We start from the raw sequence: 13,916 nt of genomic DNA, 5'->3' as shown, positions 1-13,916 counted from the left end.
TCCTTTAGAAGAGTTTAAATGGATCGTCAATGTCTGCAAAAGGTTTACAAGACCAAAGCGATCACTTTTGGAAAATTCAAACAATTTCAAACAGCACAAGGAAAGATGGAGGAAAAAAATGGCTGGAAATATCAAATAAATGACCTTAAAATCCATACAGCATACATTTGATAAACTTTGATTTATACTGATTCAATAATTTCTCTTTGCAAACAAAACAAAAAACCTTTTTTTTAATTATCTCTTCGATATCGTCTTATAAATGTTTGAAACAAAAAAGATTCAGTTAATTTACTGCCACTGTTACTAAATAAACCTTAGAAACAATTGTAGGATATTTCCAGTCGGATTAATTTAACCTCATCCAAATTTGTTGATTTAACACAAACTCATTGTCTTACACTGAATATAGGATCATAAAGACACAGCCTGCCTCACTAGCACTTGGATATTCCAAGCTTCCCTACACTGCCCTGGATTGTTTACTATGTTTGCATACACTTATTCACATATTATACCCTGTGCAGCTGCTTTAAAGCAGCTTTCCCAGTTTTACCTGGGCAATTCCCCCTTCCCCCCCCCCCCAATATATAACTAATAACTCAAAATACAGCTACAATTTGTTCTTACTTGTAAATTAGAAAACCCTCTGTGTTTCTTATCACCGAATGATGTTTGACGAGCAATAATTATGAACTCTATTCCATCCTCAACGTTTGTCACCTGGACATACTTTGTACAAATTACATTTCATGTTATGAAAAACTTTGTAAAATTTCAATATTTTGTAAAGGTTCCATGTTTATACTTGTGTAACCCATTTGAAATGAAACCTGCCCTGGTCAAGCATATTAACAATATGGAATCATAGTATGTCTCACGTATGTTATTGTTTTGAGCTATTTTTTGGCGATAAACAACTCGGACTGCTGCTTTAAAATGGTGTATGCCATCACAGATGAAATATCAAACCTACCCATATCAACAAACAAGATCTAGGGATATATTTTTCAACTTATCATCGGTGAGTCCTGCACGCATGCATGTATCTAAGCAGTACAGTAGCTTGAAGAATCGTCAGTTCCGTGCTACTTTACAATGACCAGATGGGAATCTTTGCTCATGGAAAGGATGATTATATTTGACAGTTCATAAAATCTAATCCAGTAGAGTTGAATGGAATATATATCAATAGGACAGAGAACTGACAATTCCATGCTTGTTATGCAGGGCCATGACAAGGGGGAGAAAAAGAACAGATTTAAAGGGGAACCGAAATCACGAGGTCAAAACAAAAAAAGACAAGCTATACTTAACAGAAATGGAATTATCTAACCCCATCGTCACAACTGGTTTGATTGCTGACTAATCAAATACCAGATATTTTGTTCCATTGTGTTCAGTTTTAGCTGGATAATATTTATTAGCCCTGTGATGTCATGTAGGTCACACAAGGGACCGGATGGACTACCGGTTCATTAGCTTGGAACTGGTGCAACGTTGTTGGATCTGTATCACCAAAGGCGAAATAAAGTTGATCTGAAGCCGAGATACTCTTGGTCATGACAGCTAGATGCTCAAATCATCCCCGGTGTCATATAAGCCACTTATGTTTCAAGGAAGACCCAGCACTGTTTTTGGTTTACATAGCCAGTAGAAATTTATGCCCCAGTCCGCCCCTGGGTCACAACAACTGCTTTTAACCCCGTCCCCATTTTCTTGGAGGAGGGGCTACAGATGCAGCTTTTAAATTTAACGTAATCAACATTAAGAATGATTTCTGGCACAAAAAAAAATATTTGAAAGAAATACTCCCCCTACTCCTCATCCCATCCCTGTGCAGATCACATTATGCCACCAATTATTTTGTAAGAGATTTTAGTTGAATATATACAAATTTAGTGGCACATCAGTCAATGTTGTGTGGTGTAATTTCGCACCATCCCCTACCCTTCTCCCCCCAACAATTTAGGTCAAGGTCAATTTATTTATGTAAACTTCAGTCCACAAACTGTTTGCAATGACTTTAAATAAGTAAAATCCTTTTAAATAATGTGACAAAAGTATATAATAGAGGGCAGTATTACAGATTAATATAAACATCTACGATGAGTGAACAAAAGGCGACCATGAAACTATCCTTCTGATTTGAACAAACCTCGAATGTCTTTGAAATCGCATGGTCAGTCCTGATATTCACAGGTTAGTTTTGGGATACACTAGCCGAGTTACTTTTATAATTGGTGTTTTAAAAGTCGGGTAGCTCATAACGTCTATAGGTCAAATCTGTTGGGAAGGGAGTCCAGGAATCCCTGTATATCAACCATTTAATTATCGAAACCAGGGGCAGGTGGGCCCATTGTCATGCCCACTTGGGGACTTTGCTAATTTTGTTTCTTTTGGACATATCCTGAAAAGCACATACTGACTGAAAAATCCGTAAAAGCGACCTTTATTTTATGTTTACTGGCATGACTTCAGACCCTTATATGAATAACTCATTGTTAACCAGTATCTTGTATGAATTTCACATCAACTGATCAAATCGCATTAATCATATGTTTAGTTCAGATTATTTGAAGCCCGGTTTATACCTGGGACAAACTGTTCTGTACAGTCATCCAACATACATGCATATATGAAAGAATAAATTGAGTAATATCCGATAGCTCTTTATTCCTACTGTCAAGTATTTGCTTAGTAATGTATTAACTTATTTAATTTCAAATTCATGCAAGAAATCTATATGCTCCATATAGTTTGCTTTTTTTTTTTAAATTTGTTTAATAGCTATTGAATGAACTTATAAACTACCATCATAAATCAAGTTCACAAAGTTGACTTATTAAGTTAAATAATGAAGGGAAAGTTAAAAGGTAAAAAGGCCCAAAAAAAAATTGCGTTTAAGAATGTGGTTACAAATTTGGAAACCAAATAACTTTGATGACTGATAACATCATGTATTGACCATTGTATTGTTCAAGCTAATGCTACAGTACTGTTAGTACTGCATGGTTCTTCATTCTTTACTATCATTGCTAATGTTAATTTGCATGTTATTGCATTGTGCATAATTGCTAGTGTTCGATGGTACAGCACTGTCCATTGCTAGTTTTGTGCACAGAGTACTACTGCATTGTGCATAATTGTGAGTGTTGCATATTGGTAATAGTTGCATTAATTGCTAGTATTGAATGGTACTTAATTGTGAGTGTTCCGATGCAGTAGTGTATTGTAAGAATTGCACAGTACAGCTTTTAGTGTTGCGTATGGTAGTGTTGCATAGCATTAATCGAGTTATTGAGTGGTTTCTAATACTAATCGTTGCAATTCAGTATTGTATTGCATAGTAAAGCTGTTAGTGTTGTATATACATGGTAGGGAAATGTTAGGGTTTCATGTACTGCATTGTAAGTGTTCTAGAGTATTGCACTGTGCATTGCTAGTGTGCGGCATGTTACAGCACTGTGCACAATTGTTAGTGTTGCATATGGTAAGTATATTAATCATTAGTACTAAATGGAACTTAATTGTTAGTATTCCAATCCAGTTTAATATCCCACTGAACAGCTGTTAGTGTTGCATATATATGACAGTGCAGTGTTAGGTTTACATAGTATTGCATGTAATATATTGCATAGTATTGAAAAATATGTGTTGCAGTCCGCTCCATTATCCGGTCTGGATATAACAAAGGAGTGACATGTACAACTGAAATATATATGATAAAGATAAATATATGTACATCCATCCAATGAAGACGAAATACAAGCTAAAGACCTTTGTACAAACTCAAGATGTGATAACCAAAAAATAGGGCTATATCTATTTACATCGATTCATATAAATAGAATTAGATAGTGATCTTATAGTATGAACATCTCAAGGCAAGATGGTCGTAAAAATACGGAATGAAAAAGATTTGTAACTTGCAAGGTGATTCAATCTTTATCTCAGCTGAGCGATGCAGATCTTGTACAATATGTAATAAAGCAAATATGTCATAAATAGAATACAAAATACGAGCAAATTTGTAATAAAGCGGCGAGATACCGCATGGAGATTTGACTTGATAAAAATTATACAGCCGTTATTAAAAACAGAGCATAAATAAATTGAAGACTATGTACAACCTAATAAATTAGATATAAATCATACATATTGGTGAATATTTTATTTATTAGGTATACTTATTGACACTTTGTCAGTACTGTTCACCATCATTCATGGTGGATACATGAATCGTTGTGGAGATACTTTTGGCCAACCGATGCATCTCCAATAAACACATGTGATTAAAGCTTAGGGCACTACTTTCTATTTATTGCATACAGCTTTGACATGTGCAACACACATTTTAAGTGTATGAACTATATGTCAAAAGGTCGTGTTGTGGGGGTTTTGGCCATTCAAAAATAAGATAAATACCCTGGAAATGTCAAGATCCTGCAGGAGAGAGGGTTGGATAGAGTCCTTCCAATTATGATCACATCTCACGAGGACCAGTGCAACTTAAGCCTATAATGTTACCATTTGTAAAAAGTATACCTTTTTTCCCTGTTTGTAATTGTATATGCAGTTTTGTTACGTAAGTAGTGCCATTTTGTAGAAAACCTAAGAAATATGTACATGAAAAACATTTCATTACTGGAATTGGTGTTACTGAAGGCACAGTAGATCTTTAATTTTGTCAGAATGTTTAATAAGGTAACTATGTGCCTTTCTCCCTAAAATCAAATCAAATCAGAGTCACAGTGGGAAATGGGATGATTTTGGGTTCTGTTCTTCCAAGTTCCAATCGTTTCAAAAAAACTTCTTTCTCCATAACTGCACTGTAGTGTTAATGAATCGCCAAATTCACCTCCTTCAGTATCTGAGGAAGTTGTCAGATGCTGTGGTACACTCTCATCCATCGGATGGAAAGTTAACTTGCGGTCCCGGGAGCAGGAAATGGGTGCAACGATTACACGCCTGCTAAGTCACTCTCTGAACACTCATCACAAAGAGGTCTGTTCATCATCACACTAACAGGGTTTCAAATAAGCTTCTGTTGGTTTCCTAACACTTGGGAAATACTCAGCTAAACTAATTGCTCTGATATGTAGGATAAGGACAGATGAAAGAAATGCTAAATGGCATCACCTGTTAGAAACAACTTGAGGAGTCTGACAGCAATCAGTCAGATCTCTAATTTGAATTTATAACATACTAACACTATCTGCCTAAATTCAGAGGCTTAATTGTGTCAATAGGACTGAGTTTATAGGCCTCAGTTCATCTTATATAGTTCTACAAAATTACCCCTCCAATATGCTGTCACTGGAGTTCATTATATTTGAATGTTGCTATGGACGTTATTGTTACAGGTATATTGGTTTCATAGCCATTCCTTTTTGAACATCTGATTTACTGGCCTTGGTTAGGATTTTTTATCAAGTCAGTCACCTCTTTTTTTTGACATGATAAACATCAGATTCAATGTCAGCTGTTCATTTCAAAAAGGAGTCCAATTTATAGATGAGGCCAAACCAACAATGTTGAAACAAGATATAATTTATGATGCATCGAAAACAGAGTAAGACAAAACCAATTGTGCTTTGCCTGAAACAACCAATTCTTAAGAAATTTGCATGAGGTCCACATCCACCAATGGCTTTAATTGACATGGAGATGATGGATCATGAATATTTATGACTTTAATTAACCGTTTCAAGTGAGTTTCTCTATACGGCAGGTGGAAATTGAAGATACCGCGATGGAAAGCAAACCACGGTTAGCTAAATTAAGAGGTTTCTGATGTGACCGTCTTTGAGGAAATATCACACTTTTCGTTATGCCCTCTTTTCTTGTATATACCTGTGAAAAAGTATACTCCATTCTTTGGTAATAAACCTGGCATATGAGCAGCAGTCTTCAGGAATAATTTACAAAATTAAAAGAAGCTGAGGCAAACGCAAGTGACCGCCATGTTCTAAACCGGTCATACCTCAAAACTACGCAGTAGTCAGTTCAATTCGATACCACTGCACGGCTTGGAACGAGTTAGATGCAAAGATACTGCTGACGATAAACAATTCCAGTGCCATGTTTACTTCAATGGTGAAGAACACGGTTTGAGTATTTCTACAAGCATATACTTATCTGTCTCCACTCTACGACTGCACCTTCCCATCTATCTAGCTTTATATAAACTGGCAACTTTTAGCACTGTGCCTTCCACTGACCCTCCTCCTGGTCGACGCCTATCACTTCTTCCCTTTTGGATCTAACATCCTACCAAGACCGAATCAAAGATATGCATTTCACCACTACACTATGGGAGGCAATATAGATATACTAATTAATCCATTATTCATCTTTCTCTTCTTGTAGATTTTTCTTCTTGTTGATTTTTCTGATTTTAGTCTAGCCTCGCTTTATCGATTCCTATAATTACCAAACCTTTTTCATTTCTTGATTTCATTCCTTCGTGCTCAGTGACCTGTATTTCTTTTCCTGCTTTCTGTCAACGGCTTCCATTCCATTCCATTCGTTAATTCAATTTTCTCGTGAACAGACCCGTCACATTTGTCTATATTCAAAATGTCCGTTATTCCTTATGAACAATTACCGCCTCAAATTCACCATGAGAAAGGCAGTCTGAAGCAATTTATTCAGTTACCTGTAAATCATGGTTACTGGAGGAGGTCAAAGATCAAACCTGGGCCAAATTTGAGTGACATAAATGGTTCCCAACTCCTCCCAAAGGGAAAAAGCCTGATGGACTTCAAACTTGGTGGGTATGGGGCTGGGGGCATGAGATGTAGTGCTTCCTGGACCTATGACATCATAATGTCAAAGTTCAAATAACCACAAAAACGACCACCTGCATTATGGCCATTACACATGTACCAAATGGCAGAGACCATCAAAACCGATGTACATAGGATATTATATTTCTGACAGTTTAAAGTGCAATAATTAAGGTAAAACACCAAAGGTTTATAATGTGGTCAATGGAAGGTCACTTTCAGTTTTATAAATACGTATTAATAGTTAATGTAATAATTATGTCATCATTATAGTCAAAGTTCACCAAAGCATTCGGATGAGATCTACAACTTCATGGGTTGACTCCAAGTTGTTTTCATGTTGAATTCTGCCTCTAAAGTAGATCCCTCCAGCTGAATTGATAAAGTCAGTTCCACTTTAATACTTTTAGACCGGCATTTATTTTCATCTATAGTCTAAAAACAGGCCTTTTGCAACAGATGAGCAGTTTTTTTTGTTAACGGCACCTGAATTCTTTGTCTTTATGGCTCTCTTTCTTAGAGGTTTATTCATATAGATACATCAATATTTCATTCAGTAAAGTTATACTGGAAAACAAAGGTCCAACAGAAATGCAAATATGACCGACACACTGATATGCAACCAGCAACAATCAAATTCAATTACTGTCATATACTGGGTGACCTTGCCAAGGTATTTTACAGTATAATTTTTTTATTTTTTATCTGAAGTAATAAACTTCCAAAGGACACTGAACCACTCTCATCAAGATAGTTATTATTCTGCTGAATAAGTAGTTTTGCTTCAGAGTCACACGAAACAACTTGACAAAACTCTTTGGCAAAAAGCAGTAAAGTTAAAAAAAAGAAAACACTAAAAAACTGTCACAAATCTATATGCTGTAATAAAAAATAAAAAAAAGAGACTTTTCATCAGAAAATTTGCATGGCAGGCAGAAGGAGATATTAAGAAGGGGAAATGACAAGCATTTCATGGCTAACGGTTAAAAGCCCTTTCGCATTAAAATATATATATCTGCCAGAAAGGAATTGCAAATAGTAAACTGTCACATTAAAGTAGCAATCTGCAATTTTGATCTCTATTTTGCGACAATTTTTATACCCATTCGAAAAATGATTAAAATTGTTCAAACTTTGAGTCCAATTTATTCAAACTGTTAAAGCAGCCATCGAAGTTTTATATTGTCGATGAAGATCGAGAATTAGCAAGACACTGACATTCTCTTCATGGTAAGCGTTTTGTCAAACAAATGATATTTGCTACAATTCTATTATTAATATATGTATATATATGTACATACAAAATCTAAACAAGCACTGACACAAGCTAGGAATATGTCATCGTTTTATATTAGTATTTAAGCATTATTTTGCAGCGATGCATTACAGCTAGGTTGACTTTTTATTAAATAATTAATTTTGATGCGTTGTAGATTAGTGTAAAAACAACAACCCAGTTGTATTTTTATATCACTTTTTGATATTTTTAGAAATGTATTTTTAAACTATCAAAGGTTCTCAATTGAAGTGGTTCAACTACTTAGTTTAAAACACAGACCTGCCTCAGATGGCAAACATAAAGACTTTTATTGAGGTTAATAAATGTTTACAATGCAATAAACCTTTGTCAAGGACAAAAGGTTGAATTTCATCTAAGCGTGTGCTGTTATAGTGTTTAGAAGAAGTAACTTCAAAAAACCTCTTCTTTAGTCAAAGTTATAAAACAACCATTTACAATTAACATTCAATAAATTTAGCATTTTTAAAGCTGAATATCTTGGACAAGATATAGAAATATTACTAGTATTTATTGTTTTGCTCCTTTTTGCACTTGAACTATGACAGATCAAGATTGAAATTGGACTGCCTAAAAAGTCACTCTGAAATATGGAATAAGTTTTAGATTCAACTAGAATATGCAGCTCGGGAGTATTTTTTATTTTTTTTTGACATTGATCTCTGTTTGTTGCCATTCAGTACCCTCGAGATGAAGAAGTTTGTTATTGATATACACTGGAGTACACAATACACTCTTTGTTTTATAGGGTTCTGCATTACTTTCCCGACAGATTTGTGCATGCCTCTCGTAGGTGTGGTACTCTTGATACAAAAAAATCATCAAAGCTTCCAAAACAAATGACAGGTTAAAGCACACTTTTGTAATAAGCTAATATCAAAAAGATAGTTTGAATTCATAATTAACATGAGCTGAAAGTGTTAGTTAATTATTATTCAGAAGATATTTTGGCTAATATTGAAATTTGATTGCTTCAATTTTGAGTTGAGCAGAAGTACTGCATTTGCATGTATGGAACAACTATGCATGAACACATAGGTAAGAAACACACACACAAAACAGTGCCTGAAACTTGCACTATTTTGAAAGTTGCCAAATCTTACACCGTTTTGGACATGAGAAATTTCTTTGGCATCTTATCTGTCGATCCATTCTGAATTTTGAGGGGAAAAAAAGAAGAAAAAAGAAGAAAAACAACAACAATAGCTGTAGGGCAAGAAGGAAAAACCAAAAATATTTCGTTTTAGCTCAAAGCTAGGTTCTGTGAACTTTGGAAAGCAATTATCCTTTCAAAGAGACCCCCGATGGAAGAGGGTGTACCCCATAAAAATCAATACTATATCCCCTGGTCATTATGACTGGTTTACTTCCACCATTGTCAGATCAATTTCATCCTCGACCCTTTTGGTTCATCGTACTTCAATGGCAGACCGGTGAACTTGCACTTCCCTATGATATATCTACAACTTGTATAAAGGACAGCTAAACTTCAAGGCGCCGACAGAATTGAGAAATTCTGAAACTTGAAATCTTAATTTGCATTGTCATATTTCGTTCTCCCGTTACTCGGTAACTTCTAGCGGCCTCCGACACCTGTTTCCACTCCACGTTTCTTTACCTTTATATTATCGGGCAGAGTAACGGAAATAGGAGAGCAGGAGGAGGCACATCGTGTAATGTGATCACCCGTAGATTTACAGGAACATTCAACAATTTTAGATTCTGATACATCTTCAATAGAATGAAAGAGAGCATACACCTGTTTCCTATTTTCTTTTCTTTCTCTAATTTGCTGGGGTAGGGACTTGACCAAAGAAGGATATATTGAGGAAGCACATGACACTTAGACATAAATGTGAAAATGCTCGTTATCTGATTAACGAGGCATGGAGCAGGGCTCGAACAAGAGGTTTCATCATGTCATTATTTCCCAGGAACTTAAAAGAGTCTGGGCACCCCTATAACTGAAGCAATTTCAAACTGGGCTGGCGCTGTTCCTAAATTTTGCCAAATTTCACCAACATTTAACATCTTTTATCTTTGTGGAAAACCTTAGCTGCTGATATGTTATTATAGCAGAAAAATATCCCGTCCAGCCATGTTGAACTTTTCAGGTTTCAGGGACTGAAAATCCACGAATGAATGGCATGAGAGCCTTTTACAGATGCAGTATCATGAAATTAAAATCAATAATTCACTGATATTTGCCACTTTTGGGTGAAAACAATTTCATTGTCGAAGCAGGGGTAACTGCAGAAGTGCATGGTTAATCTCTTGTTCTCTGTTGTGCACTAACAATGGTAGGATAGCAGTCCTTTGTTAACACGGAACAGCTGATGAAACAAGGTTTTGCTTCACATATACAAGATATTTTATGAATATAAAATAATGCTATATAGCATTTTCTAAATGATGACATGGGTTACATTCACACACATGTGCCAACTTTGAGGGGTTGAGTAACCTTGTGGTGTTTTTTCGCAACATTTTCAGGATTTTCAGAATTTCACTATAATTTTGGGGAAACTTCATGGGATCGATAGGGAAACAGTCAAGCATTCGTTTCAGTGTAAAACTGATCCTGACCTTCTTGATCTTTATATCAATAAATGAGACAGCAACTAGACAAGCACCAACAGGGTAAGAGAGAGAGGAGGTGGGTTGGGGGGGGGGAAGGTGGGGGAGGAGGAGATTGTTAGTGGTGTACCTGCAAGGGATCTGCATCTTCCCCAATACAACTTGCAACTAATTGCAATCACTATGACCATTTTTTGTACAACTCAGTACATGCAGAATGAAAATGAAAATAATCTTGACATATTATTATTCAAAATGAAAGAATATACCGTATTATTAGCTGGTCTTAGGGTCAATGATAAAACTGATATTTTTTTAGCGACACAGGTCTCTCTAGATAAAATGGAGTATAAGAATGCTATGATTGTGTGGAGACAGGTAACGTTTAGATACACATCTTTTTCAGCCTTTATTTTTGCGGAAAAGGGTCTTCATTCAGATGTATATACTGCAGTACAAGCTCAATTTAAAATGCCCATTCTCTTCGAGGATTAAAGCGCTGCTCATGCTTTCTAACTTATTCCTTCAATTCAAAACAAGGTCATCCGTCCGCCCGCCCGCCCGTCCGTCAGACTATTAAAGGCAAAGACCACTTATGCATTTTATAACTAATCTAACACTAATTAGTTACTGCTTAATTATAATTCTATTCTAGTCTGAAAACTTTGTTGCACTGACACACATAAAGCAAACCAGATATTCTTCTAAAACAAATTGATGAGTATAAAGCAAATGAATAGCATTGTTAAGTTAAGATGTCACCATTGCTTAGACAGTGCACAAATTTATTGAAACCAGTTCAAACAGTTGTTTGGACAGAACTTCAGTAAAGTTTTGAAAGATGATTGACTGTGTTAAACTTTACTGCATTTTTCAAGGTCTTTGTTTGATCCTGGTCCAGGGAGTAATTATGTATTTAGGGTACATGTATTAGATATCTTTTTGTCAAATTTCTCTAATTTATGCCCGAGTGGTTTTGACTTCCATTTCACCTATTCTTTTTGGTAGCCAGGTTTCCCCAAATGGCACTTAAAATGTTTATTGGTACCTGTAATTATTATAGTCTGGATGAGTCACACATGTACTATGACAACTCAATCCCGCAGCAAGTTATAACTGTGAAAACTGACCTCGATTCTTTATCTTTAATTTTGTAATATATCAAGCTCGTAACTACTAAATACTGGTTGAATGGTGCTAGTACCATGACTGCCATATTGGTAATAACATGAATCAAATTATACTGAAGCAATGGTCCGCAAACAATTGGAGCTGGGGGGAGGGCGACTCAAGATTGGGTCATGATGAAACCTTTTTTTTTGGCAGGTCACAAGAACTTTCAAAACCAAGTATTTGAGGTAATGTTTTTATACAAGACCTTTTCTGGTGAGTTGCAAGTTTTTTTCCAGAGGACAGAAAATTTATTGAAGTATATTTTGTAGGATAGCCATGTGGTATTGAAAGAGTTCTTGAGATAAAGTTTTGATACAAGACCTTTTCTGGTGATTTGCAAGATTTTTTGCAGAGGACAGAAAATTTATTGAAGTATATTTTAAAGGAAAGCCATGTCATATTGAAAGAGTTTTTGAGGTAATGTTTCAACATAAGAATAGATTTTCAGAAAGGTTTTGCTCAATTTGAAATGCTGAAATGTATGCAAGCTAAGCAAATAGTTCTTGATGAAAATATTGCTGAAAATATTTGTCTCTAGAAATAAATTTGACTGTCCAAGGTGGAAATAGGAAGAGGAGGTGGGGTGGGGGGGGGGAGGAAGGGATAGGAAAAAAAGGAAGAATTAGGAGACGGAGGGTAAGGAGAATAAGGAGAAGGGACAGAGGAAGTGAAAGAGGATTAGAAAGAGAAGCAGGAGGAGCGAGAGGAAGAGAAGGGAACTAAGGATGAGGAGCAGAAACAGGAGAGAAGGGATGAGAAAGAGAAAGAAGAGGACGAGGGAGAGGAATAAGACGAAGAGGAAGGAATTATATGAGGATGAGAAACAGGAGAGAAGAGAAAGAGGAAAAATAGTAGAAGGGAGAGGAACAATATTCAGAGGAGCAAAGAGGAGGTAGCTGAGGATGAGGAGCAGGAATGGGAGAAAAGAGAAAGAAGAAAGGAAAGAGAAGCAAGAAAAGCGAGAGGAGTAAACTGAGGAAGAGCGAGAGGAACGAGCGGAGTAAACTGAGGAGGAGAGACACAGAGGTCAGCAGCAAAAGTTGAAAGGTTCTGAAGTCTCAGGTGGATATTGCATGGCCTTAATTATCCCCATGGCAACACTCTACATTTAGCCTTTGTTTCTCTTTGATGACGGTGTGGACTTAACAACCGTCATGCTGTCATCATCCGTCAACCAGATAAAATAATAATAAACTCTATCAAGACAGCTACTGAAGCTTGCCCTTGAGTTTGTGGAATTACATCCTGGAGGTATTCTACATAGAATACTATACAATAATTGCTGATGGAAATACACTTTACAGAATGACAGAACTAACTCAACCTTCATTTACTCCTATTTTATTCATAATATTTATTATCGTTTCTATATATTACTGATGTTAAATTTATCATTGCCCTTAACTATATTGTCTCCAGCCAATGCATATGGGTTGGGTCAGCCTTAAGGCATCGTTTACCATTTTCACAATTATAATTTCAGATATCAAGACCTTTAATAGGGAAAAAAAAGAGAAGGAATAAAGAAGAAGCATTCAAACGATTGTAAAATGCAGGAAGGTATTATATCAGCAAATTCAGTGAAGTCAAGACAGTTAATGCCTGCAGGCATACAAAATATCCTCCTGCTAATAGCAGGGCAAGTCCAAGGTCACTTAAAAGCGCTTTCCAAAACTTTGAAAGCTAAAATACAATCCACAATTCATTCGCTCCTGCGATTTAAGGAATCGACAAGTTTGTACCTTTTATTTCCACTGATTGTTTGTTTAACCACAGTCAAATTCTTTGAAAATTGCAAATCCGTAGTAAATGTTTTTTTTAACTTCTATCGGGTATTTCGAATAATTTTTTATTTTCAAATGTTCTGGATTCACTTAAAGACTTGGATGCTATGGTGGTGTTAAAAAAAAAAAACATTAACTGTGAAAATGAATTACCATACACTCCCAAGATGATCACCCTTGGGATTTTCATTATAAGTGTACAGCCTCACTTATCAAGGACATTGGTATCTTTCTCTAGACACCTAATGATCAATTTTGCAAATGTTTATAAATATGTAATATTTCATGGCTATG

The 13,916-nt window shown here is 35.8% G+C and overlaps 1 protein-coding gene across 5 annotated transcripts in view; it reads right to left on the bottom strand.

Moving 5' to 3' along the window:
- The window catches only part of LOC139971085 (serine/threonine-protein kinase Nek9-like), a 215,683-nt gene that overhangs the window by 134,587 nt on the left and 67,180 nt on the right, over positions 1-13,916 (bottom strand). Inside the window, exon 24 of one of the 5 annotated variants that reach the window (XM_071977268.1) lies at positions 5,071-5,094. The exons of the other annotated variants lie outside the window; for them this stretch is intronic. Within the exon in view, the coding sequence (XP_071833369.1) occupies positions 5,086-5,094 (9 nt within the window). The 3' untranslated portion in view covers positions 5,071-5,085. Of the gene's footprint in view, positions 1-5,070; positions 5,095-13,916 lie in introns of those variants that run through there. 5 annotated transcript variants of the gene reach the window in all.

The sequence above is a fragment of the Apostichopus japonicus genome, chromosome 8, assembly GCF_037975245.1.
Source record: "Apostichopus japonicus isolate 1M-3 chromosome 8, ASM3797524v1, whole genome shotgun sequence".
In the NCBI taxonomy this organism is placed as follows: Eukaryota; Metazoa; Echinodermata; class Holothuroidea; order Aspidochirotida; family Stichopodidae; genus Apostichopus; species Apostichopus japonicus.
The sequence above is the reverse complement of the archived record's forward strand: the minus strand, read 5'-3'. Positions and strand labels throughout refer to the sequence as shown.